This window comes from Aspergillus candidus (assembly GCF_002847045.1).
Source record: "Aspergillus candidus strain CBS 102.13 unplaced genomic scaffold BDW47scaffold_15, whole genome shotgun sequence".
NCBI lineage: Eukaryota > Fungi > Ascomycota > Eurotiomycetes > Eurotiales > Aspergillaceae > Aspergillus > Aspergillus candidus.
In genome coordinates, this window is record NW_020194020.1 from 1 (window position 1) to 24,848 (window position 24,848).

A 24,848-nucleotide genomic window follows, 5' to 3' on the forward strand; every position below is an offset into this window, starting at 1 on the left:
TTTTTGGTGGTTGAGGAGAATGGGATGTAATTCCTCCCTATAGACGTAACGAGGTGTACTTACCGTGGTAGGAGTGGTTAACCAGTGCTCAACGAGTTTGGCCATCTAAACCGATCGTTGGAATTCCCCATCTCATAACTTATAGACTGGATGTGCTGGATTGAGCCTCATCGCGTCCACCTCCGACACAGGAGTGTATGCATCTAATTTGACAGAGATGCTTAAAATAATCCCGTGCTCAATGCTGCTTGGGAGCATTTGCAAGCGAGATGGCAAGCATGCGGCATGGACACTTCATCCCCGGTGTATTGGGTTCGGTCCGCCATAGTCGGTCATTGGATGACGACATGGCATTGGGCACCCACGGTCAGTGGGCAGACCAGTGAGCTGTTGCGGTTTTTATCAGGGATGGGGTCTCAAGTTCTTGAGAGAGATGTGCAGATAGATATGTATGGTTTCAACAAGGAGTGACGCGATAGGTCTCAAAGCTGGCCACGACATCTGATGATCTGTAGATCCATGTTATCATTGATGTTGATAGACAAATATCACCCCAACTCCAAAGACACCAGCTATAATACCCCCCCCTACTTGACAATTTGCGCCTGAATTACCATAAAGATCTCATAAATACATGTCTCGTGAATTGGACAACGCCCCATTTATATATACCGTGCGAGAACTAGCCTGTCCGCCGGGTGCAACTCTGCCAACGACGGCATCCCCCATTTCCTTTGCCGCCCTCAAATATCCGGACTCAATGTGGCCAAACCATATTTGTTGATGGTGTCCTTTCCAATAATGACTTGGAAGTGATCGGTGTCAACAACACGAAAGTCGGATACATAGGTCTTTCGCCCGGGCACCCGTCCCCACGCCACGCTTTCGACCACGCCGTGCACAGGGGTCGGGTCGGCATGAAGGGTGATGATCTGCTCATGCTCACCACACGGCTTCAACTCGAGCTTCAATCGTCTCCGAAGCTCGGATGAGATAAGGTCCTTTTCAGACTGGGTGTCGACCGCGATGATTACCGGAATGGTGTTGTTGTTGACGTCGAGCAAGCGGCCCCAGATTTTCCATTCCTCTGCAGTGTCGGGGGCCTGGTAGACAACCAACGGTGGTGCGTCAACATTCGATCGGTGGCGGCCTGGACGATCGCCGGGTTCGAAAACGTCGAGGATCTTGCGGAGGGGGTCGGACAAGCGAGACAGGCGCCGTCGCCATCTTTCTCTTTTTGATCGTGCCGGAAGAGGGATCGCGGATTCTAAGAGTTCGTCGTGACTTTGGTTAGTCTGAGACTTCGAGATTTCCCCGCATGGCTCTCCCTCCGGAGATACTCACCGTCACCGCCCGCCCCCGAGGAAACCGTCATTTATCTTCCGCGGGATGAAATGCAGGTGTCTATCAAATCGAGCATCCACATCTGCAATAGGAGAAAATAGGCATTCAAGATGGACAGCTAGCGCGGGGGTCTGCAATGCTGGCTGTAATGGCCGATGGTTTCGGTGATGTTGGAGTCTCAACGGTGTCTGGGTAGTGGTAGTCCTAGGATGAGGAAGGCCGGGGATTCAAAAGGGTGTGCGGGATGATAATCACGCGCCGTCGTAATGATATGATGTTCTCTTGTAGGAAGGTAGGTAAAATGGGTAGGGGTTTATAATGACGATACCATCTATGAAAGACAGACGGAAGACAGAGGAAATCAATATGTGGCTTAGCTTTATAATCGCGACTCCCATTCGATGATCAACTACCCCGAGATCGGTCTGGGACTTCAGTCGGGCGGTGGAAGGAACAGTAACTGGTAATTGTTCTTACAGGTTATCATATAAGTACTTATAGCCACCTACAGAACAGCTTAGGTGAAAACACATCACATCCTGCTACGCTAGTGTAATGATTACAAGACTTAGAGCACTGCCTCATCCATTTCACCTTTCATGGCTGGTTCTACTGCTATACCCCATATTATCTCTAGATCACTGTGTTGTTTATCATCTACATATTCTAGTTCGAATACATAAGGAATCTATCCAGGTCACATTTTTCAATCCACTCTAACCTAGAGATTCAGACCTACCTAGAGAAAGAAAATGGAGCTGGCATTGAGCATTGATGCCGATGACATCACAAGTTATAACAAGCCTTCCCTTTCCTCTCTGATAATTGAGTACCAGCTGGTGTTATAGAATATGGACAAAAAAATAGAAAGATCACAAGAAATCAGTGGCGATCACAATTCTTACGAAAATTTGCCGCCCAATGCAAGAATCGACCGGGGTAGTATATATTACCTTCTGAAGAATATTGAATGGTTGCCTATCTTGGTATGATGTATAATTCATTATGAAAGATTTCAATACATCCAGGCACACGAAGTATCTAGTAAGAAAGTCGAATGATATGTAGAAGCATGCCACCATGTATATGTATGATTCTTTTCCCCCCCAATCTTTTCGCTGCGCTCTTTCATGTACTCTTCATTCTGCCTTCAACCCCATCAAGGGACTTGACATCTCCACACAGGGACTTTGCAGAGCCCCTACACGGGCATGCTCGAAATTCTATCCATCAAGAGGAGTCAAAATCCAAAAACACAATGAATTGAGCATCTAGTCATTGAACCATCTGGCATCATTGAAAGAAACCCCCGGTACATGTCTCGGCCACATCAGTACGCCACCCATTCACCCACCCACCGAGCGGGGCGAGTGTGTATGGCACATCTACCTGTGTAATAGGTATAAATTACAAAACCTTCAGGCGAAATCGCGGCTGGGTCTATACCGGGTAGAGGACAGTAGAATGTATCTCTCTTTCGTGTATAACTAGAGGCTGCAAAGTATCACACCGTCTACATCAGGCCTTGGTGCTGTTTATGCTCAGCGGTTGCAGGCTACGCTGGCTGCTTGTCTGTGTTGTACATCATGACTGGCCACTGCTGAGGTTATTGTATCGAACAAAAGCGATGTATGGATTATGTATACCTCTAGTTTTACTCCAATAGCCTACTAAAATACGCTCGACGACTACAATCACAGCAACGCATGGATATCAAATCATCATGTTTCCCATCCTTAATATATACAGTCAGGTGGGATTGTCAAATCTAATGACGGACTTCTGCTAAATGCTCGATTTCTTCCCCAGATCGCTCTCTCGCCAACTCATTAGATAACAAAGCCATGTTAGGGTTGGTCCTTTACCTCCGCTTGTGTTTTTTTTTGGTTGATTTTTGGTCGCCTTTTTTGCTTTTTTTTGGAGGGTCCTCGCCGTCTGCACAACGTACAGAACGGACGAGATGCTGCCACATTAACGCTTTGGTGGGTGGTGGAATGGATGGGGTGATGTAAAGAAGGGATAGGGTAGGGGGAGGGTAGGGGTAGGGGAGGGATGAAACAAAGGAACAGGAATCCCGGAGAAATCGGCCGGGGCATACCAGCCAGACGAACTGAGTTGCAACTCCACACATGGCCAGGAAAGCAAAGAGAAAACAAATGTCGATAGAGAAATGCAATTTAGACTTCAACGGCTCGCGCTTGCAATGCTAGATAAATGCAACTTGGTTGGCCCAATGGAGACAACAAGAAAGGGGTATGCAATTTTAGGGCAGTAGAAAAAGAGAGGAAATGAGGAAATGAAAATGGGGAGAAAAAAAGGGAAAAGAAAAAGAAACAGAATGAAATGGGGAATAAAACAAGGAAATCCCAATCGGGATGATATCCAGTTCGGTTCCGGCCCACAGGCCACGGTTTAATGATAGACGATGCCAGGTCGGCAGATATGGAACAGGACGCTTTTGACGCACGTCATGTTGCTGTTCAAGCAGTTTGATGGTACAATATGGACAAAAATGTCCTCAGTAGCCTGCATTGAAGGACATCTGAGGCTGGAGGTATTGTTGCGAGTATGCGGTCTCCTGCGGGTACGCGTGGCCGCTCACATACTGCACATTGGGTGGGGGCGTCGGTGAAGGCGAGCAGGCACTGGTCCCGGCCACCTTGATGTAGGAGTTACCGCCAGTGACAAACACATCGTTCTCCGGTGTGATCGGCGGGGTGATGTAGCCGTGCGGCATGTTCGACGGGTGCGGCGCCTTCTGTGGCGTCGCCAGGCCGATCTCGCCCTCGTAGGGCTTGGACTCCACGGTGACCATATCCGACGGCGGGCTAGGAGGAGCGTAGGTGGCGATGGACGCCTGGCGGGCAAGGAACTGCTCCAGAATGCGAGACACCCGGGAGTAGTGGGTGGACGAGTACTTTCGGGAGAGGACCTGAGACGGCTGGTGCAGCTGCTGGGACAGTCCCACCAACGTCATCGAATCGTACTGCGAGGCCCACTCCGTGTGCCGGGGTTGGGGTCGGTCAAGGATACACCGCGACAGAGCCAGCGAGGCCCGAGCGAGGTCGGAGGATGGCTTCGAAACGAATTCCCGGTGGAACAGGGCGATCTCTGCAATGTACAGAGCCATGTGCTCGACCTCGGGATCGTACGCAGTATCCAGGACAGCGACCTGCAGGAAGCTATCCACGGTTGGGTGTCCGATGGTCCACCCCAAGGTCTGCAGAACGTGCCATTCCATCTGGATGAACATGTCGTCATCGTAGAGCGAGCAGCACATGGACTTCAGTTCCTTGATCGTGGGCACACGGTCCTTTTTGTCTCCATACTTGGCTGCGATCAGGAGTGCCGCACAACCCACCAGCTGGTAGTGCCTCTTGTAGACCACCCGCTTGGAGCAATACCGGTCGAGCAGGTTGATCGTCAGGAACAAGGTCGACGGCAGCAGCTGGAACGCGGTGTGGGCTTCGATGAGGAAGTCAAGGAGGTAGGGACGCATGAACCACTGGATCTCGGTCTGGATATCGATCGACTCGACATCGGGGAGGGTTGCCGCCTGATCACGCACAGTTAGCCTCAGTCTTCGCAATCTGGGGGTGATCCAGGTGGGCCAACTAACATCCATGTCCAGCATGTGAGACACAATGTCCTCACGGAACTCATCGCTAGTGATCCGGGACAGCTCATCCGCGATGGCGTACTGACGCTCCCGGGCAATGAACTTGGCATGTTCCTTGGGGTCCATGCGGGGCGCGGGGACGTTATCGTACGACTCGACGAAAAACGTGTCACACGGCTGGTAGCTGGATGTAGGGCGCTTCTGATAAGCCATGTTTGCGAGAAAGGGTTGAGACGAAACACCCAGACGAGGGTCTTTCAGACGACGGATTTAAGAGAGTGACAGTCGTTAAAGATTAGAGTATTAATGAGTGGAATTAGTTGGGAATTAAGGAATGGCCAGTAATGACAATAGTCGTGATACTGGAAGGAGGGTAGGCCAGAGAACCAGGGTAGAACCGTAGGTGGCCGAAGCTAAAGAGAGAATAAGATTAGTATCAGATATTAAGAATTAAAAATTAAACAGTAGAGTGATGTGCAAGAATAGAAGCCCCAAACAAGAAAATAAAGAAGGAATGAAAAAAGAAAATGAAAAGAGCGGCGAGGTAGTTTATAGTGAAGCAATCAAGGTGAAAGTGAAGTGAGAAGGGAAGAGGGTGAAAAGGGGTCCGGATCCGCTGGGGGTAAAAGAATACTAACCCAGATGGAAGGCCTTCGGGCAGAGGGCACAATGCAACCCTTACCGTGACGGCGTGTCTGGCATCTAGGCTGGGACAGGACGTAGAGGAATGGTCCGTCAATGGATCCTGCAGAATACCAGTCCAACAGGCAAAGGACGACTGAACGTCTTCACCCTAGGAAACCGGTGCTTGCTGCTGGCCTATGGCACACTGGAATGTGTAACAGGAGTGCAGGCACGAACCCTATGAAGGGGTAGGGAGATCGTCAGGGGATGTCAACATGGAATAAGAATGTCCATCACATACACTTTGCGGTCCAGTGTCTTTTGACAAGGTGTTCTTCCTGTACAAGAAGACGGTGTTGTTGTGAAGGGGAGGACAAGTGACCAGAATCCGCATTAAGGAGGGATGCAGAATTGAGGTCAACTATAGGACACGAGATCGGTCTCCTAAACAGAAACACATTGTCAGCCGGCCAATTCGACTCGCAATGCTATGCTTTTCGTTTTTCTCCATGTGTGACTGCCATTGCGACCTGAAAAGCTCCGGGTATGTGGCTCTTGGAGATCGTCCGTCCTCAAGTATGTGCACCTGCCCTACAATCCCTTTCTTCTCACACCGACAAGCCCCTTGGTCCGTACCGTTGCTAGAGAAAAGGTTGGCCTTTTCCAGAATCAACAGATTGTTGAAATTTGACATTCATCCGGTGATATATGGACATCATCCTGCAATTGCACCCCTTGTTTTTATCCCCGCCATTGTCCTTCTCTCCTCTCCCCCTGGGCGTCTCAATCCCTCGGTCGACATATATAACCACGCAGCGTCACGCCCGCAGGGTCCGTTTCGAATGGTAGGTTCTCGTGGGTTTCGAATGGCAATAGATCCGGCCTTTTGACGGGCAAGGGCTCCATGCTCCGGCGGATCCACCCCGTCCTTATGCAATTCCCCCTAGGCAATTCCCCCGGCACATAGGTGGCATGACACCGAGCAACGTGCAAAAATCGTCCGCGGTCTCTCCAACATGATCGAGAGGGTGGTGGTCCAGAATGACAGGAAAGAAATTCAGTCTTACCTCGGGGAAAAAAAATCACAGCAAAAACCAAATCATATACAAGCCAGAGAGCCAGCGGAAAAAAGAAGAAACAAGGAAGAAAAAAGACACCCTTCTTGTCGCTCTTCTAACCGGCAGAAGCTGAATCAGAGGGGGGAGAGATATCTGACAGTCGTCGACAGTTGACACCGGGACGGACAGGTCAGGGGTGGGGAGAGCGTAATTGGTCGCCGTTTGAGTTAACAAACGTCGAAGGAGAGAAGAACGTCGAAGCAGAAGCTGACGGACACGTCTCGACTGAAGAGCTAGTACAGCGGAGGAGACAGACGACGTCGAGCGATAGGGATTATATCGTCGACAGTAGTTGACTCGACCTGAGGACCAGTCTCGGAACTCTCCAAAAGAATTGGCGGGGAGGAGGGGGGGGAAGGTAAGAAAAGGGGGAGGGAGGGAAAGGAGGAAAGGGAGGAGGATGAGGAAGATGGAAGAGGGAGGAAGGGGAGGAGAGATAAGTGAGGAGAAGTTTCTCTCTCTCCAGACGAGTGTGATCGAAGGAAAAGAAGAAGAGAGAAGAAGTAGAGACTAGACGAGAGACCGCAGATAGAAGTTCTTGAGAGGATCGCTGCAGGTTAGCTGGTATTGTAAACCGTGACGGGGTTCTTTTTTTCTTTACATGGTTTTTTTATTATTACAGTCCTTTTTTTTTTGTTTCCTTTTCCTTCCCTTTATTTCCCGTAATCAATAACGGGGGGGTGGATTCGGATACACCACTGGATTTACTAAGGTGAGTTGAATACATACGGTATATGGGTATTATATCTAGTACGTACTCCGCCGACCGTATAATAGTACTGGGTACGGAGTACCGAGTAGTAGGAGTGGTTACTACTGTAAAAACTAAGTACTTTACTCTAAAATACGTACCGTTTCATCTCGTCTCAACTATACCTCACATCCCCAGTGGTAGTGGCTCTCACACTCTCACACTCTCGATCCCATGGACAGCGTGCTCTGTCTAATGTAGTGCACCCCGAATACGATCCCCTAGGGTTGCCATTTAAAGCATGCATCCCAGTGAAACACCCCGAGGAGGTGGGAAACAACACTGTCTCAAATCTTGATTCCAACCACCGACGTAGGCGTGGAAAAACCAGGTCAGCCAAGCAGATCAGACGGGAATGGTCTCGATCTCATATTATGATGCTCGCCTCCTGAACCGCCTGGAGGACGGGATTCTGCCTAACGCGACTGGCCCTTACTGACTAGTAGACTGTACGGCCGAAAGTTAATCATAAATAATAATCTTCGGTCAGTAATCACAAAATCACTAACAGTAATAAGGATTCTATCAGATTAATACTAATACTACGGTGTACTTACTGACTACCCACGTACGATGGATGGTAATGGGTCTGATGGGGCAGTAATAGTATGGACCGTATCTCATTCTCATTGTTGACAGGGAAGGCCTTTTGTCTGATATACATGTTGCTCCATAACCATGTCTCCTATTCATCGCCAGCCTTGCCCATATCCCCACCGATGATAGTCTACATTCCACCTCGATCTTCAATCTTCTTTCTTGTCGAATACATCGTAACTACTACGTAGTACTCCGTACACCGCACAAATTGACACTAAACAACCCCAGAACACAGGAAACAACTCTCACATTCTAACCTCTCTCAGCCTACACCAACTCCTTCGGTGGGCTTGGAGTGGGGGGGATCTCCGACCTCACCAGCCAGTCTGCACCAGCCATTTGCCCTGCCGTTCCTTGGTACCCCATCGGTGGCCTCTTTCTCCTGGTGCTTTGGACACGCTGATTGAATCGATTTTCAGCCCCTTCTCCGGGGGACGGTCGGAGCTGCATCCCATGTCGGACTCTCCTGATCATTGGTGTTTGGACCATCGTGGGTTGTTTCCTCTACTGTAACTAACTTGACTCCTGCATTCATGGATGATATAATTGCTTTCATTCGCATGGTGCCTTGAAAACCAGACATCAAGTCGACTGCATGTCAATTGCATTCTCGACAGCTAGGATTCTGTGACGTGACTTGAGACTGGCTATATTTATCGTTCTTGTTACACTACTACCTACTTTACTCCCTATATTAATTGACCGTCGGCGGCATTATAATGATTAATATTACTATTATTATTAGGTAGAATTATTGTCTCCGGTTCATCACATTGCCTCAATGCCCACAATCAATTGCGGAGTAGCCGACTCATTTCTTTCAGCTGCTGACTGCTGTAACTTAATCAATACCTAGGTCGTTGGTACTCCGTTGACGATACTCAGAACCAAATTAGTGGTGGCGATAACCTAGTAAAAGGACTTGTTCTGACTTACGTCCTTACATACATACGGTCGCGTCCTGGCGTCTTCAACTCGCCATCTGGCCGCGCTGACTGGCTCAAGCCCTAACCTCCGGCGACCTCATCGCGTGTCTTTCCCGCCATTCACGGCCAGTCGCATCCCTCGACTCCCTAGTCCAGTCAACCCTGGCGGTGCTGATCTCTTTGTTGACAAGACGTCTTGAACTTTACTATGATCCAATCTCTGATCGATGAAACAATTCAAACTTAATCAATAATTTTACACATAAACAATTACAACAGACCCTACACTGTAAAGGAATGAAAATATACCAATTGTCTCGTCCAGCCCGGGGACCAAACACGAAGCCACTCCTGCACATCCATGGTCCGCACCTATCGACTACCCTCGGGCGCATGGACGCGCTCGCGTTTGCTACCCTTGTTCAAATCAATCTCCTCCTGGATCCGTTTGGGGTTAATCAACTAGCAGGAAATAGACTTCGTCGGCCGGAGTCTCTTTCTCTCCCCACATGCAGAGAGGGCTTTGTCAATCGTGAATCCAGAACCAATGGACTGGGTGGCTGCATACTGCACATCTGAAAGCCATGTCACTGATCCTGTATCTTTGTCCAGGTAGATGATAGTAGTTATCGTCATCTTCCTCCGCCTTCGAGCCACATATCTGATTCAGCGGTTGTGGCCAATGGTGTGACCGACCGTCTTCCGTTCGAGTATGGATGTACCCAGTAGATACGTACGGAGTACCTTGCCTACGGGATGTAGACAAACACGCTTGACCCTGTTCACAATCAGTCGGGGATAATTCGAGACAATATGCGTTGGAACCGTTGTCGGCGTCTCCATGGATATATCCCTCCTTTCAATCATCCACGTCTTGCCATCTATCTACTGTATCAAACCAAACGTTGGTTCCAAAATAGAACCTTGTGCTTGATCCCCGGTTGAGACGCGAATGCGAGACGCGGGAGCAACCCCTTAAAGCACGCTTCACAATTGGCGCGACAAATCAAACTAACAGTCAGCTTGATGTATGGAGATCCTTATTGTAGCCTAGGTAGGTAGCTCAAGAAATCTCAACAAAGAAAGCCAACCCCCAAGCTGATCCATAGACGCAACTCCTCATTCTCCGACCGGTCGCTCACGCCTCGACCGTCGTCGTAGGTGGGGGATGGATCACCGGATCTCGATCCTAGACTAAACTCAAGCCCGCAGCCCCGGTAATTGTGTTTGGTTTGATTCATGATTCATCATCATCGATCGTCCACCGTGGATAACAGACGTATCTTCGTGTTAATGCGCCAGTCTGTCACTTTGCTTTACTTTACCCTTTCTCCACTATTGTCTTTTCTTTTGAGGTTTCAATTGCTGAATGGGTGCCACTGTGCCACTGCATTCTGACAGAGTTGAGTCGAGTCGAATGAGTCGAGTCAATCAAGGATCCGCACGATCCTTACTTGGTTGGCTGGTGGTTGACTGACCGGGTTGGGGGCGGGGATCTCCTTTGTTGCAGTTGCACTGGCTTGGCCCACGGATGCATATCATCACTTCTTTACTACTCCGTACTCTGTATCTTCTAGTATTCAACTACCTAAGCCTGTTCATCATTCTATATATACATACAGTAGGCAAAACATACGTTCAAATTAACAGAACTAGGAAGTCGTATCTTCGAACAACCACCAATGGAGTATCCACGTATCGCCCATTCAAACCTACACAACCCCTTAATCACCCCCCCCCCTTCCCCAGCCAAGATGATAAAAACCCGAACCGGCTCTGATCCGGAACCATGGATCCCTCGACAGTCGACGCGGTTCAAACACGACATCACATCCCGAGCCCCTATCCTATCCTATCCCATGTGTACCTTACGAGTAGTATAATATAGAACGGGATTACAATCCAAGCACCAGCAGATTATACATTCGTCCATTCCTTCCTCCCTACCTATCTACATTCTACATCGTAATGTAACTAATAAAGGGGCCCGCTGAAGGTACCTACCTACCTTAGAAAAAGGGGCCCCAGACACTAGCAAGGATAGGTGCCCCAAACCCGGCTTGCCCTGCTTTGCAGCCGATCGCGGGCCACCGGACCCCGTATTACTATTGAGATTGCGATTTCCTTTTTATTGGTGATTTCCAGCGGAATTATGTATGTTACTATGTATGTATTCCATGTACGGGCCATGGCACCGGATGGTTTGCTTCCATATATTACTGGGGACGGATTGACCGGCGCCTAGGTATCCGGTTACTATAGTAAGTAGCTATACATAGTTAGTATGTAACTACCTAGCGAGTTAGCCTCCCTCCAACTCCGGTTCATCATTGAGAACAGACATTGGGCTAGGTACTGCCAATGCAATGGTCGTGAAATGGTGAGACTTGACTTGATTTCGCTACTGGACGGAATTGTCGCGCCCGTCACTCCGTGGTCACTGGTGATACTATTGGATTATTGAAATGATGGGCGCGATCTTCGAGGGACATGTTTGGTTGGGGCTTTTGGCCGGTCGGCTGGTGGAAAGGGGATGGGATAATACGTAGCCTGGTATCATCATTTGCATATTTTATACGTGCGCCTCAGTATGAACGGAGTGCGGAGCAAGTAGGCAACCTATGTGTACATCTCCGTGCTCTGGCTATTCGCAACAGCCCAGCCACGACGAGATAACAATCTTTGTATCCGTATCTCATAAAATCATCAACCAGACAGTAAACTACACCATGGATGTACACTCCTACATTTGTATCCCACCTACATAATCCGAATCATCACGCGCACACCCATACCCTTCCTACAGACCACGTATACCACATTCAATGCTAAGGTATATCGCATGCTCGCCTCACTAGCTAGTTAGAAACCAGGTTGCTCCCTCGACCAGGATGGATAATCATAATTATAGGCGTTCCCCTTGCGGCGTACCTGCAGGTCCCATCATCCCCTCTCATTTAACTAAGCATGCTGGGTTCCACGATGATGTCTTTGCTCGCTATCATGCCATGGCATTCATGCCTTGCTTGCCTTGCTTGGTCGTAAACTGACTCGTTTGTATAAATGCCAAGCTTATTGGATAGGTCGTTACTATTCTCGCTTGGAGAATGTATATATATTATAACTTGGGTATAGTCAAATTCTACAGGATGATTCGATTATGTGTACTCCGTATCACTCGGGCGATCCTGCAAGGGTCGCTGCATCTGAGGACCATCGTCCGTTTGCATTGCATATCATTATTTCTGAGCAGCGAAGCGGTCTGTCTGCTTCAGGAGTGTTTCTTGATTAGGTTCTATATTCATCATCAACTGGTATGATAATGTACTGACTTGGGTATTGTATCTATTTCCGTGAGGGTAAATACCGGCTGTATGTATATATACATACATTTCACTACCCAAGATATTACCTCGTATAATACAGTAGCCGTCAAGCAGTGTAGAACGTTCGATGTATCACTAAGAGGAGGCCCATCATCGATCAATTCCAGGAAAGTAATCTCCCCGAGCTGGAACTAGTTTGGATTTGTTGCTACTAGATTGCGAGTCCATTTGAGCTATCATTCACTCATCAACTATATCCATCAATATCATATAAATAGTAGATACAATAGAATAGTCACTTAAGATGTAACTATTGACCAAGTTACAGGTTACCTAATCTCAAGTATTTCATTCCCACTGCTCCGTACATACGCAGTTTCTAGCTCCTGCGGAAAACACACCGCACTTGCGTTCAAAACCCACTGCGGATCTAGCCAGAAAACCCTGTATGTAACTACCAACTAGCCACTGGACCACCGTCAAAAAGGATAATACACACGACTTTTGCCTCAATGGGAAATTGTTGCCCTCTCTACCTTAGATCCCCCTCCTCCGTACCAACCGTATGATTTTCGGTCCGTCTCTCGGCTTCCCGGGTGAGGTTGATCCAGTATTATTTACTTACTAACTTAGCTATCGCACACCAAACATACCTACTCTTTCGCCTGGGTAAAAATTAACGATCTAGTCACGATTCTGTGGCGGATGTTTTGCAGCCCCGCAGTTCCGACATGTCGGTCCACCTGCAGAGACTACACGTAAAACACTGCTTTAAGCTATGGATCCTGTATCTGGTCTAGTATCTAGTATCTAGTGTCTAATGTCCATCGTATGTTTCCTATCCTTGCGGAAGAGACGGGTACAGTTAGTACACTACGCAGTTACATACTAACGCCGAGCCATTAATCGTGGTGGATCTCGGAAGAAAAAAAAAGGTGAAAACGAAGATAAAGATAAAGATAAAAAAAGAAAAAAGAAAGGAAAAGAAAAGAAAAGAAAAGGTAAAATATTGTTCTAGAAAAACAGAAGAACCTTCGGTTAGCCTTCAAAAGGAACAGGGCCGATGCATGATGACCCGTCGTGCTCCATACTCAATGCAGGCCGAGTGGCTCGCTGAACCCCGATCGCTTCAGCGATTTGGACGAGTCGAGGGATCATCTGTATGGCTTCGTGATGGACCGATTGAGTAAAAGCTCGCTGACTCTATCGGAGGCGTGGTTGATCTATCTACCCAGCCTACCACTTCGATACTCTCCATACATGTGTGTTCTGTTGGGACCCGTACCTAGTACCTACTAGTAGTGACAGCATACCAATTCCATGTTTTTCAAGTATCATATTCAACGGTCACTTGATCCACCCGGTGGGCGGTTTTCTTTTTCAGATCTTTAAGCCGGATCGGTATCAGGGTCGTGGACGACGGACAGCTGTCAATTCTGTACACCCTGCTATTGAGCAGGCGGTTCGTCCAATTGATATGATGCTATTGTTGTACAGAGTACGAACAGGGTCTTTCAAATTGGGCTCACCCTGTCGTCCCTTCTTACCCCCGTCACGGTCGGATGCATATGTGATGAACTCTAACATATCTCCTCATCAAGGTCCTATCCTATCCCTATCAATCCAAAGACCCACGGAGGAGAAACCAGAAAAAAAACCTGCACAACCAACCTAACCGTAACATCAAACGGAGGGATCAGCCACCTGAGGCAATTACCCGTTCACACACATGGATCGGTACGGTAAGCACAGCAGAATGGAGCAAGGTAAGGTACCTAAGTATGTTACACCTCCAGCTAGGTACGGAGTACTCCATACCTAAGTATCTATATAGATCCACGGTGGCATCCGCGGTGTGTCGGACGAATAATGACTCTTCTATTTGGCGACGCGAAAATAAAGGATGAAAAAAACCCACGCCGGAGCCGAGACAATATGACCCGATCCGGTAAGGACGTGTCTTTGGGGCGGGGATAGCGGAGAGCCTCAGCCATGGTTCGTGGTCGTCGTTTTTTTTCTCTCTTTCTTCTTTCTTTCTGTCTTCTTTTCTTCCGGGTTTGGCTGGAACCGTGGCTGGTTGGGTAACGGAGATAACCTTGGCATGGAATTGCCCCTGTATAGGACTAGGGGTAATCTAGTATATAGAATGGATATAATCATCTATATCTGTCCAGTACGGAACTAATATGTTGGTTTGTTACCTACTTAAGTGCTCCATACAACCCGGCTAGGTTAGGTACAGAATACATATAGTGAATAAGAATACCTTACTGAGATACTCCGTACAATACATACACTAATCCACAACAAGACTAAGGCATGGACTGAGGTGGATCCCGATTGTAGTGTAAACAAACGACTCCACATCTATCCCCAAAGCTCGAAATCAATTCACCGAATTTTACCTTCTTATGGACTCCAATCCCTGCAATTCGATCCAACAGTTCTTCTTGAATAGATCGCAAGCCGAGTGTATCCATTGCTCAATAGTAATAGGGTATGCAGAAGTTCCATGTTTCCATCGCATCCAATCCTCCCCTGTCATTCATCCAGGGAAGAGCATCAAAGGAGACGGCCAAGAGACTTCGCGTCCTCCGCGGTATGTCGTCATTACTATTGATTGACTCGCGTTCCACGTTCCGTCCGTTCAGCTTGCTCCTTCTGGAATCTCGAGTTACGATCAAGCCACCCAACCGAAATTGGCTTCTATTCTCGGGCACTTTCCCTGGTATTTATGACTTCATTCAAACAAACATCCTCGACGACGAACCCTGGAAAACGGGATTGAAGGTCTGTTGACGCGCCCTGATTCGATGATCGCGTTGCCAAAGTCAATCGCGCTTCCTGTTCAGCCTACCGGACGTGTTTTTGCTCGGCCTTCTCCAACTCCTCCATGGACTATTGTTTTGGTCTAGAAGCCCGAGAGAATCCTGCCTCGCCCGTCCACTCGTCTTTCCTTTCCCCTTTGGCCAGGACTGAAAATAGTAGTGCGAGGTGGTAGATCGACTAATGTGATGGAATAGGGATACAAAACTAACCCGCCTTGGTGTGGCGATAGTTCATTGGGCTAAGACGCGCCCGTCTCATCTGCAATCCTGCTTAATCCTAACTAATCCCCCCAGAGTCGTGTTGAAATCTATATTTTGGGGTCCGTTCAGTTGGACGGGATCACCTTTCATGCTGCTACGCGCGATTGGATTGCCGTCCAGACGCCTGGGCCAACATCCCGTCAGCCACCTCCTGAGCCCAGGCTGGCTACAGGTGGTGAGATCCTGGTTCTCATCCGCACTTACGCCTTCACATGTTTCCTGGTTCGACCACGGACCTAGGATTCACTCGGTCGGCCTGATTCCTCGTAATGACAATTTGGAATTGTACCGAGTCGATGGGGGTAGATCGACCACCATTCGTGCATCTGTCGCGAGTCGCGACCCGGATAATGATAATGGACCCGGCCCCGATCGGTCGCGTTCGTCGCCAGTCAATTGGCTCAGGGTCTTTTCGTTTGCTTTTTCCCTTCTCCTTTTCTTGAATTTAATGTCCTATCGGCAAGGACGCATGGGATTGCGTTGGCAATCAACCTTATCCGGTCGCGACAACTTTAAGGATCAGGAGGCTTTCGTGTTGCGAGGCTGTCTCGTCGCCGATCGGACCACGGCTCTGACACTCCAAACACTCCCAAGGTCTATCAGGCTATCAGCCCAACATACATGGTAGAGGTGAAACACACCCATGCCGATGTTGTAAAAATAGCATAGACACTGCTACGTTCCGCCCGGCGGAAATTATTTGCGAGGCCGTTTCTGGCTGTGTACACTGACTCTGTCGCTACATACGCCATGCTTCATTTACATAGATAATGATAGCCAAACGAAGTAGATGGGCCATATCTCTGCGTCGCGAAATGTTTTCGATACTGGTGAAGGACCCCTACATTGTTGAAAGGCAATCCCAGAGGGCGTTCTCAAACTCAGTCTGGATGATTGCAAATCATGATCGGATCCCCAGTTAATTTAGTCTCTTCACCCCGCACCTCAGCTGGACATGGGTTACCTTTTAGGTCTCACCCTGATAACCCTCTTCCCTCTGAGACGGGTTTAAATCAAGCAGAAACCAATATACGACGGCAGCCACACGGCCCACCACCACCTCTTCCCCTCTTGCCCGGCCACAGTGCCCAGAAACACATGGACTCTGCTTCTGTCCTTTCTCTTTCAGCCTCCACAAAACCCATGCATAAGCTCCGGGTGTCTCGTCGGAAATGGGCCCGTCGGTGGAGTGCTCGCTGATGCAATATCAATTCATATCCTATCAGGCCATAATCCTGCACTCGCTAGACCTGCGATCCCAGAACAGGCGACCAGGGTCGCGACTGACGTGGCAGGCTCTCCGATCTGGAATGGACCTACCGTCCCCCGCCGCCAATGCAAGTGCTCAAGAAATTGTGTCATAGATACGACTTTTCTTCCTTCTTACCTCCCCACTCCCCCTCTCCTCTCCCCTCTGGTGGCCCGTAAGGCTCACCTTCTGCCGCCATGAGGAAGGGACTTGATATTCTGACCGAGTCTAAATTAATATTTCTCGGCATACACTAGCGTTGTCAGCTCGCGTCTGTCCCTGTTTACTGACGAGGACGGACGCGCACAGGCACATACAGAAGAGATACAAATTCGCGGTATACACTTACTCAAAATACGTGCGTACGTATGTCCATACATACATACACACACATACATTTTTGCTGCACGAAGTTGGATTAGGTCCTCCTCGCAGAACCGATGCAGCATGTATGGAGTACTTGAGACCTCCTGCGCCCGAGATCATCGATTACTCTCCAGTCATTCTGTTTCGTGTGTGCGCGTGCGGTTGTTGGCTCCCCCGCGTGTAACGGATGCACGAATCCGACGGAGGTGATTGCTCTGGTCTCTGTCAGCACTTGCACTTGCTTGCGTCTTGTCTGAAGTTTATTGTTTTGTTTATTACGCTGTTGGATGTGGGCCTATGGGTGTTGCTGGTGTTGTTGGTCTTCTTGTCCAGCTTAGTCCCGTGACTTGCGTAGCCAGAGGTTTTCTCTATGGATGCCGGACTATCATTCGCATTAGATTCTCGGGGATGCTTGTACAGGCTTGGTGGTCTTGTTGAGGGCATATTATCCAGGACACTAGATATTCGTAAATGGTTGGAGGTCCTTGGTTCAAGGGGATAGCAGTACCAAACTATTGGCTAGCACAGTTGTCGATTTATGTGAACGGTCGTCAATTGTGTATTTTGTATATCTATCTATCAATGCCTCCCAACATATTTGCCCATAGCTTATATTATTTTCGTCAAAGCAATGATTCTTTTACTTTTGGTTGTCAGGTGGAATACCATATGCGACAACTGGAGGCACGTGACCACTCCGGTGGATCCTCCGCGGGCGCGCTAAAAATTATATCAAAAAAAGATGGGAAAAAAAAAAAAGTCCGCGATAGCAACATCAAGCAGAATCGTCTGCTCAACACCACCCATTGACCACTCCCAATCTTAGTTCATTCCCCGGAATGATTGTCTAACGGCCGGCTCCAACCCCTGAGCCGCGATACAAATTCCTCTTCCTCTTCCGATTGATTCCTCGACCTCAAAACCTCTTTCGCGGGCAAAGCTCCGCCAGACCTTGAACCGCATACCTCACCTTCCCTCCGCTCCCTCCCCACCTCCTCAACAATGGATATCCATCGCTGCCGATTCGTGCCCTATAACCCGCAGGCGATCAACTCCCTGGCGTTCTCGCATCCCCCCTCCGCCGACCTCAAGGGCCGTGGTATCCCGACGCTCCGCCTGGCAGTCGGTCGCGCAAATGGCGACATCGAGATCTGGAACCCCATGCGCGGCGCCTGGTTCCAAGAAACAGTGCTCCGCGGAGGCAAAGACAGAAGCATCGAGGGCCTAGCCTGGACGCAGGATCCGGCCGAGCCCGGCCCCGACGAGAAGACCCAGCTGCCGGGCCGTCTGCGCCTCTTCAGCATCGGGTACTCGACGGCTGTGACGGAGTGGGATCTTGAGCAGGGCCGTCCCGTGCGCAACTCCAGCGGCAACTACGGCGAGATCTGGTGTCTGGCGGCCCAGCCGCGCTGGCAGGCCCCTGCCTCGGGCTCCCGTGGCAAGGACGGCAAGCAGCTACCCGCCGCCGCGGAGGGCCAATACACGGGTCAGCATCTGGCGGCTGGCTGCGCCGACGGGTCGATCGTGATCCTGTCGACGGCGGATAATGACCTTCGGTTTTTGCGTTTGATGCGTCCGTCGACGAAGCGCTCGCGTGTCCTCAGCGTTACCTTCCAGGACCGTAATACTATCGTTGCTGGCTACGCAGACAGCTCCATTCGTCTGTTCGATATCCGTAATGGTCAGCTGCTGCGCACGATCTCCTTGGGTCGTGGCCCTGCTGGTGGCTCCAAGGAGCTGCTGGTCTGGTCGGTCAAGTGTCTCCCCGACGGGACGATCGTGTCCGGTGACTCGGCTGGCGAGATCCGCTTCTGGGACGCGAAGAACTACTCGCTTATCCAGCGGCTGCAGGGCCATCTGGCGGATACGCTGGATGTTGCTGTGAGTGCCAACGGAGATACGGTTATCAGTGGCGGTGCGGACCAGAGGACCGTCGTCTACAGGAAGAACGACGGGGACAAGGGCGATAAGAAGAGCAGATGGGCTGAGGTCATGCACCGTCGGTACCACACCCACGACGTGAAGACTTTTGCCGTCTACGAGACGAGAGATATCAGCGTTGTCGTGTCTGGAGGTACGACTTTACCCTGTCTGTTCTGACCTGCGAACTATGCTAACAGTTCTAGGCCCCGACGCCACCCCCGTTGTCCTGCCCCTGCGTGAATTTGGCAAGGAACACCACCGGGCGTTGTCGACCCTACCCCAGGTCTCTCAACTGGCTTCTGCCCCCTCGTCGAGGCTCGTCATGAGCTTCTGGGACCGAGAGGTCAGCATCTGGCGCATGTCTCGTGGGCCTGGGTCGGTGCATGAGTCTGTCGACGGCCCGAAGCATCGCCTCGTCGGGAAGGTCTTGATTCAGGTACGCATAAAGACCGTGAAAAATCACGAACTACACTAACAAGTGTCTGCTACAGGGCGAAGAGAACATCACATCGGCCATGCTATCCTCGGACGGAAAGATCCTCGTCGTCGCCACGATATCCAGCGTCAAGGTCTTCAGCGTACGACGACGCAAGGGCGACGAGAAGGGCACACTGCGGATACAGAAGCTGGAGGCCCCAGCCGCACTGGCAGATGACGGCGCCCGCGTCGTGACGGTCTCCCCCGACAGCCGCTGGGTCTGCGTCGTGCGGCCCAACAGCGCCGTCTACACCGCGCGAATCAAGCCGGCGTCCTCGCCGCAAGACAAGCCCCAGATCCTGTCCCAGCTCGTCAAACTCAACCGCGCGCCCCGTCGGTCGCGCCACGAAAAGGCCTCCCACGGCACCCTAGGCGAGTACGAGCGGACCATCCGCTGCGCCGTCTTCTCCGAGGACAGCCGCGTCCTCGCCACAGGCGACCTCTCCGGCTGCGTCGACACCTGGACCCTGGAGAACGCGGCCGAGGCGTCCAAACCCACCACCACCGACTCCGACTCCGACTCCGACTCCGACGACGATTCCTCCACCTCCTCCCCCGCCCTCGAAGGCGAACGCTGGCGCATGGCCGCCTCCGACCCGCCCATCCCGCGCCTCACCTCCGGTATCGCCGTGCTGTCCTTCCGCCCGTCCAACCCGGCCACAGCGACCTCCACCCCGCGCCTAATGGCCATCACAAGCGAGCACCAGCTCGTCGAGTTCGACGCCCTCTCCGGCAAGCTCTCCGACTGGTCCCGCCGCAACCCCAAAGCCTACCTCCCGCAGCAATTCCGCGGCGTCAAAGACCGCGTCATGGGCTGCCTCTGGGACCTGACCGCCGAGCGCGAACGCCTCTGGCTCTTCGGCTCCTCCTGGCTCTGGATGTTCGACCTCAACCAGGACTTCCCCTCCCCCGAAGAACTAACCGCCGCGTCGGACGACGCCAAGCCATCCGCCCTCGTCGAATCCTCCTCCTCAACCAACAAGCGCAAGCGCGAAGACGACGACGCCGCCGCCGCCGCCGCCGCCGCAGCAAGACGCAAGAAACCCAACAGCGGCGCAGGCGACCGCATCCCGGACTCCGAAGAGCTCTACCTCTCCCGGTTCCGCAAGACGGTCGTCGGCGCGGACGAGTCTCAGTCCCACTCGGAGTGGGTGTCTCTCGAGGGCGGCGGCAACAACAACAAGAAGGATAACGAAAACGTCGACGACGACCAAGACGAAGATAACACCGCCGCGCACGAAGCCCGTCTCGCGCGTCTCCGCCGTGCTGACCCTTCCACGTCCACGTCCACCTCAACCTCCACCCCCCAGAAGAAAAAATCAAAGCACCTCCTCACCGCAGGAGGCGGAGAAGACGCCGCCACGCCTGACTCTACCCCGCTCAAACAACAGCAGGTCCAGCTCTCGCAGACGCAGGACCAAGGCACCCGCCGCTGGTGGCACACCTACAAGTACCGCGACGTGCTAGGCATTGTACCTCTCGGTGGAGACGACTCCGACTCCGACTCCGAAGAAGACAATGCCAAGCACAACGGCGAAGGAGAAGAAGGAGGAGCACCCAATACCCTCGAAGTAGCCATCATCGAGCGGCCGATGTGGGATGTGGAGTTGCCGGGGCGGTATGTGCGGGACTATGAATGATTTGATCTGCTTAATACATAGATACTGTTTTCTGTTTTCTTTTTTCTTGCATATCTTTTGTTTTATTTCTTATTTTTTATTTTGTGTTGGTTTTTGTTTCTTTTTATCTTTCTTGGTGAGGATGATGGTTTTCTACCTACCTACCTACCTACGTGCTTTACCCTGGACCATCTCTTGGGCTGTCTGCGGTAGTACTTCTATCATCTGAAAAGTAGGCAGGTACCTAGGTAGGTTGGTAGAACCAGGGGTATAGTTGGTGAGAATATATGTACGTACAAATTGCATCCAGAATACCTATTATTAAGGTAGTGAGCAGTTGGCTGGCATGCAGGATAGGAGTTAAAGAGATATAAATGCACAAAAGTCTTCCTTCTTTCCCTTTCTTCTTTTTCTCTTTTATATACTTTTTTTGGTCTTCTCTTGTAGCTTAGGTGGTATACGTACTATACTCGACTGTCAATAGACTGGATAAATCTACGTACTTAAATGATAGTCATAGTAATATGAATTCAAATAAAAAAGACAAACTATCTGCTCAACGCGAAGATGATGCTATCATGTACAGCTCAGACCAAGCCCAGCCAAACCAGGCCAGCAAAGCAACACAAACGCCAGCGGTTTCAATATCATATCTAACTATCAAGACCCCACCATGCAGTTATGAGCAAATGAAACAAGCCAAAGCACGCAAATGTCATCGTTGCAATTGATTGATCCGATCCCAGGCAAACACAGCATACGTATGTAAAGATTTCATGACGCGTCAAAGGTCTCGCTCGCGGATAGCGGAGACTGAAGGTAGAGAGTACACGGGATTGCGCTTGTCGCGGGGTTTCTTTCCGATATCGAAACTAGTCGTTGCACCATAGCGTCCCTTTCATGACAGACTGATTGTAGAGCAGAGAGAGTAGAGGAAGTAGAAAGAAAAAGATAAGAAAGGAAAGAGAAAAAGAAACGAAAAGAAAAGAAGGAGAAGAGAGTGGTCATGGGCAGATCGGCTATCCAGCCAAACTCATGCCGACCACCAACCAGCGACTTGCCACTTGCGGTCCAGCTTGCAAGCCTGACCACCGGCAAGCACAGGGTTGGTTGGAGTGTCCTGCAGCCAAGATGATCAGCCGCGGCATGCTCACGGCGGAGGATCCGATCTGCTGTCGTATCGACCGTCCTAGTCAAGGCCCCAGAGACCACGGTTGGAGACAGAATATTGGCAGGGACGGACCGCCAGGTCTACCCCAGATATTCGATGGTGACATCCCAAGGCAATTAGCCGTTTTCGCGGCACCAAACCCCAGGGCGATTAGAAGCTCTGCGCAGACACGGTCGCGGGCTATGGCGAATGTTAGCAACTCTATCCAGATCACACAGCAAGGGCGAGGCGATGAAATGCACAGGAGTCTCGGCAGGGTTGCACAAGGCCCCCGTGCTGGGCTGGGCGAAAACAAGGAAAAACGACCGCCACGCAAGGGGCACTTACCGGACTGCTCAGCATGCTGTTTCGCTTGTTCCGGCCCTTCTTAATATGATTCTTCAACGCCGTCGAATCCAAAGGCTTCAGCAACTCGAAACTACACAATAATTCGCCCGAGACCGACATGATCGCGCCCCAGTTGTCAAATTCACCGCAGTACTAAACAGGGTCAGCAAGGTGAAACGGATGTTGTCACGCGAGGGAGAACCTACGTTCGGGGCGGAGAACACGGTCACGAGAACCCGGTCCTGATAGAATTCATATCCATCCTCGACCACCATGTGGGCGCGGCACACCAGGTCGAAGTCGTGGCGCTGCAAAAAGTTCATGATCACCTTCTTTCCGAAGCAATAGCTGACACCGCGCTCGTTGGGCTCCCAGTCTTCCTCCATGTCCGCCGGATCGCTCCAGAGCAGATCGTTCAGCAAGCCGTAATCCGGCACGTCAGTGGGTCGAGCGATGCCACGGATGTCGTCCATGTGGGAGAGACTCGGGGAGAGCCCGCCGTGCACGCAGAAGATCTTCCCCGCTACGATGGAGGCGATGGGCAGGCAGTTGAAGGTGTCGATGAAGGTCTTCCAGGTCTTGATGTTGCAGCGGCGCTTACACTCGTCATAGAACCCATACACGCGGGTCACGTTGGCGCATTCGTGGTTGCCACGCAGGAGGAAGAAATTCTCGGGGTATTTGAGCTTGTAGCAGAGAAGGAGGAGGATGGTCTCGAGGCTCTGCTTGCCACGGTCGACATAATCACCCAGGAAGAGGTAGTTGGAGGTCGGCGGGAAGCCACACATCTCGAACAGTCGGATTAGGTCGGTGTATTGGCCATGCACGTCTCCCACAATCTTGACGGGTGCGGACAGCTCCAGCAGGGCCGGCTGGGACAGGAACAGCTCGCGGGCGGCGCTGCAGACGGCCGTGATCTCGGCGTTCTTGAGACAGACGGTCTTGGTGACCTTGGTCGAGTAACCCGCGTCCAGGAGACGCGAGATCATGTCATCCAGGTCGATCGACTTCAAGGCGCCCATGCCCATGCCCGGCGACGAGGAGGCCTCCGATGGCGGGTTCATGATGAAATCCAGGATGGGATTCATCTGACCCTCGCGCTTGATGAGGATGGATTCGCCCACCGCCTGCGAGGACGGGCCCACGGGCGCCGCCCTGGCGTTGAGCGGCGCATCGGAGACATGGTCGACCTCCCCACTCTGCTGCATGGCACCCACATCTTGATGGCCCCGTCTCAGGCTGGTCGACAGCGACGGCGAAGGCGGCGGGTCGGGGGCATCGGGCTGGGAGGCGGTGTCATCCGCGACGCCCGACTGGGTGGTGCTGAGGTTCGTGGAGCTGCGTCGGCTGCCGACGGACTTGACGGACCCGGTCTCGGAGCGGTCATCCGATAGTGCGGAGGTGGAGGCGCGGGGGCTGTCACTACTGAGGATCCTGGATCGGAGGGAACCCCGGATGGAGCGGAGAGACTCCTTGGTTTCGGAGCGGGAGAAGGAAGGATACGACTGCAGGGTGTCTCCCTGGTTAGAGTTGGTTTTGGAATGCGACTGGCCCATGATGAGACAATCAGAACCACTGATATGCGGTCACCCAAAAAGCAACACAGGACCCGTTCGGTGATGGAATGTTGGCAGCCGACTTGGCTGCTAACTATCTCCCGAGGGCCTGTTGATCAGATTATGGAAAAGACCGGACGCGGTTGAAAGAGACCACCGTGGGAGACGTCAGGATATATAGGGATCGAGGCCGATTGTTGGGTCGATGAGAATAGGAGAGGGATAGGAAGAGAGGAGGACGGGACAGTGAATCAATCAATCCCCAAGTCGAATGGTCACGTTCTGACGAAGGAGGAGAGAAAGACCGCTGAGGAGGAGTAGGAGGAGGCAATAAACGGCGGAGGTCGACAGCCACCTATTGCAAAGCCACTGAGGAGCTAACCGGATCGAAAGGGACGGCTCCGATTCGCTAAACAAAAAGCTCCTGATCAACAAGACGGTTAGAGAAAACGTGAGGAGGAGCCACTAGGCAACGACCAAGGATGAGGGGAGGGAGAGGGGGTGGCAGTATCTCGGGGAGGAGTGGTATGTGGAGAGGACAGATAGAGGGAGAGGGAGAGCGAGAGGGAGAGGAAGAGGAAGAGTGAAAGCAGTAGAGGAATGGGAGTGGCACTGGGGGAAGGAGGAATGATGGGAATGCGTCATTATGGGGTTACGGGATTGGAATGGATGGAGATGGACTGGGGGAGAGTGGTGAGGGAGAGACAAGGGAGGCGGGGAGAACCTACCAATAATGGACGAGGAAAAAGAGAGATCGACAGGA

General features: G+C 51.2%; 5 protein-coding genes across 5 annotated transcripts; 2 read left to right on the top strand and 3 right to left on the bottom strand.

Moving 5' to 3' along the window:
- Window positions 1–433: 433 nt before the first annotated feature.
- On the bottom strand, window positions 434–1,780 carry BDW47DRAFT_103614 (retropepsin-like aspartic protease). Its single transcript, XM_024812117.1, has 2 exons — window positions 1,345–1,780; window positions 434–1,267 (listed from the first exon to the last, which is right to left on the bottom strand). Exons 1-2 carry the CDS (start codon window positions 1,373–1,375, stop codon window positions 744–746), a joined length of 555 nt encoding a protein of 184 aa, XP_024673081.1. The 5' UTR covers window positions 1,376–1,780; the 3' UTR covers window positions 434–743.
- A 1,888-nt stretch (window positions 1,781–3,668) lies between these two features.
- Window positions 3,669–5,624, bottom strand: BDW47DRAFT_15956 (G1/S-specific cyclin). Its single transcript, XM_024818335.1, has 2 exons — window positions 4,964–5,624; window positions 3,669–4,900 (listed from the first exon to the last, which is right to left on the bottom strand). The coding sequence occupies exons 1-2, from the start codon at window positions 5,174–5,176 to the stop codon at window positions 3,863–3,865; spliced, it is 1,251 nt and encodes a 416-aa protein (XP_024673082.1). The 5' UTR covers window positions 5,177–5,624; the 3' UTR covers window positions 3,669–3,862.
- Window positions 5,625–15,481: 9,857 nt separating this feature from the next.
- On the top strand, window positions 15,482–16,295 carry BDW47DRAFT_103626 (uncharacterized protein). Its single transcript, XM_024812118.1, has one exon. The coding sequence runs from the start codon at window positions 15,486–15,488 to the stop codon at window positions 16,023–16,025; it is 540 nt and encodes a 179-aa protein (XP_024673083.1). The 5' UTR covers window positions 15,482–15,485; the 3' UTR covers window positions 16,026–16,295.
- A 1,509-nt stretch (window positions 16,296–17,804) lies between these two features.
- ura7 (small subunit rRNA maturation protein UTP4) lies at window positions 17,805–21,415 on the top strand. The gene is made up of 3 exons (XM_024818336.1): window positions 17,805–19,086; window positions 19,139–19,371; window positions 19,427–21,415. The coding sequence occupies exons 1-3, from the start codon at window positions 18,015–18,017 to the stop codon at window positions 21,050–21,052; spliced, it is 2,931 nt and encodes a 976-aa protein (XP_024673084.1). The 5' UTR covers window positions 17,805–18,014; the 3' UTR covers window positions 21,053–21,415.
- Window positions 21,416–22,195: 780 nt separating this feature from the next.
- On the bottom strand, window positions 22,196–24,317 carry phzA (putative serine/threonine protein phosphatase). Its single transcript, XM_024818337.1, has 3 exons — window positions 22,736–24,317; window positions 22,530–22,682; window positions 22,196–22,382 (listed from the first exon to the last, which is right to left on the bottom strand). Exons 1-3 carry the CDS (start codon window positions 24,083–24,085, stop codon window positions 22,353–22,355), a joined length of 1,533 nt encoding a protein of 510 aa, XP_024673085.1. The 5' UTR covers window positions 24,086–24,317; the 3' UTR covers window positions 22,196–22,352.
- Window positions 24,318–24,848: the final 531 nt, after the last annotated feature.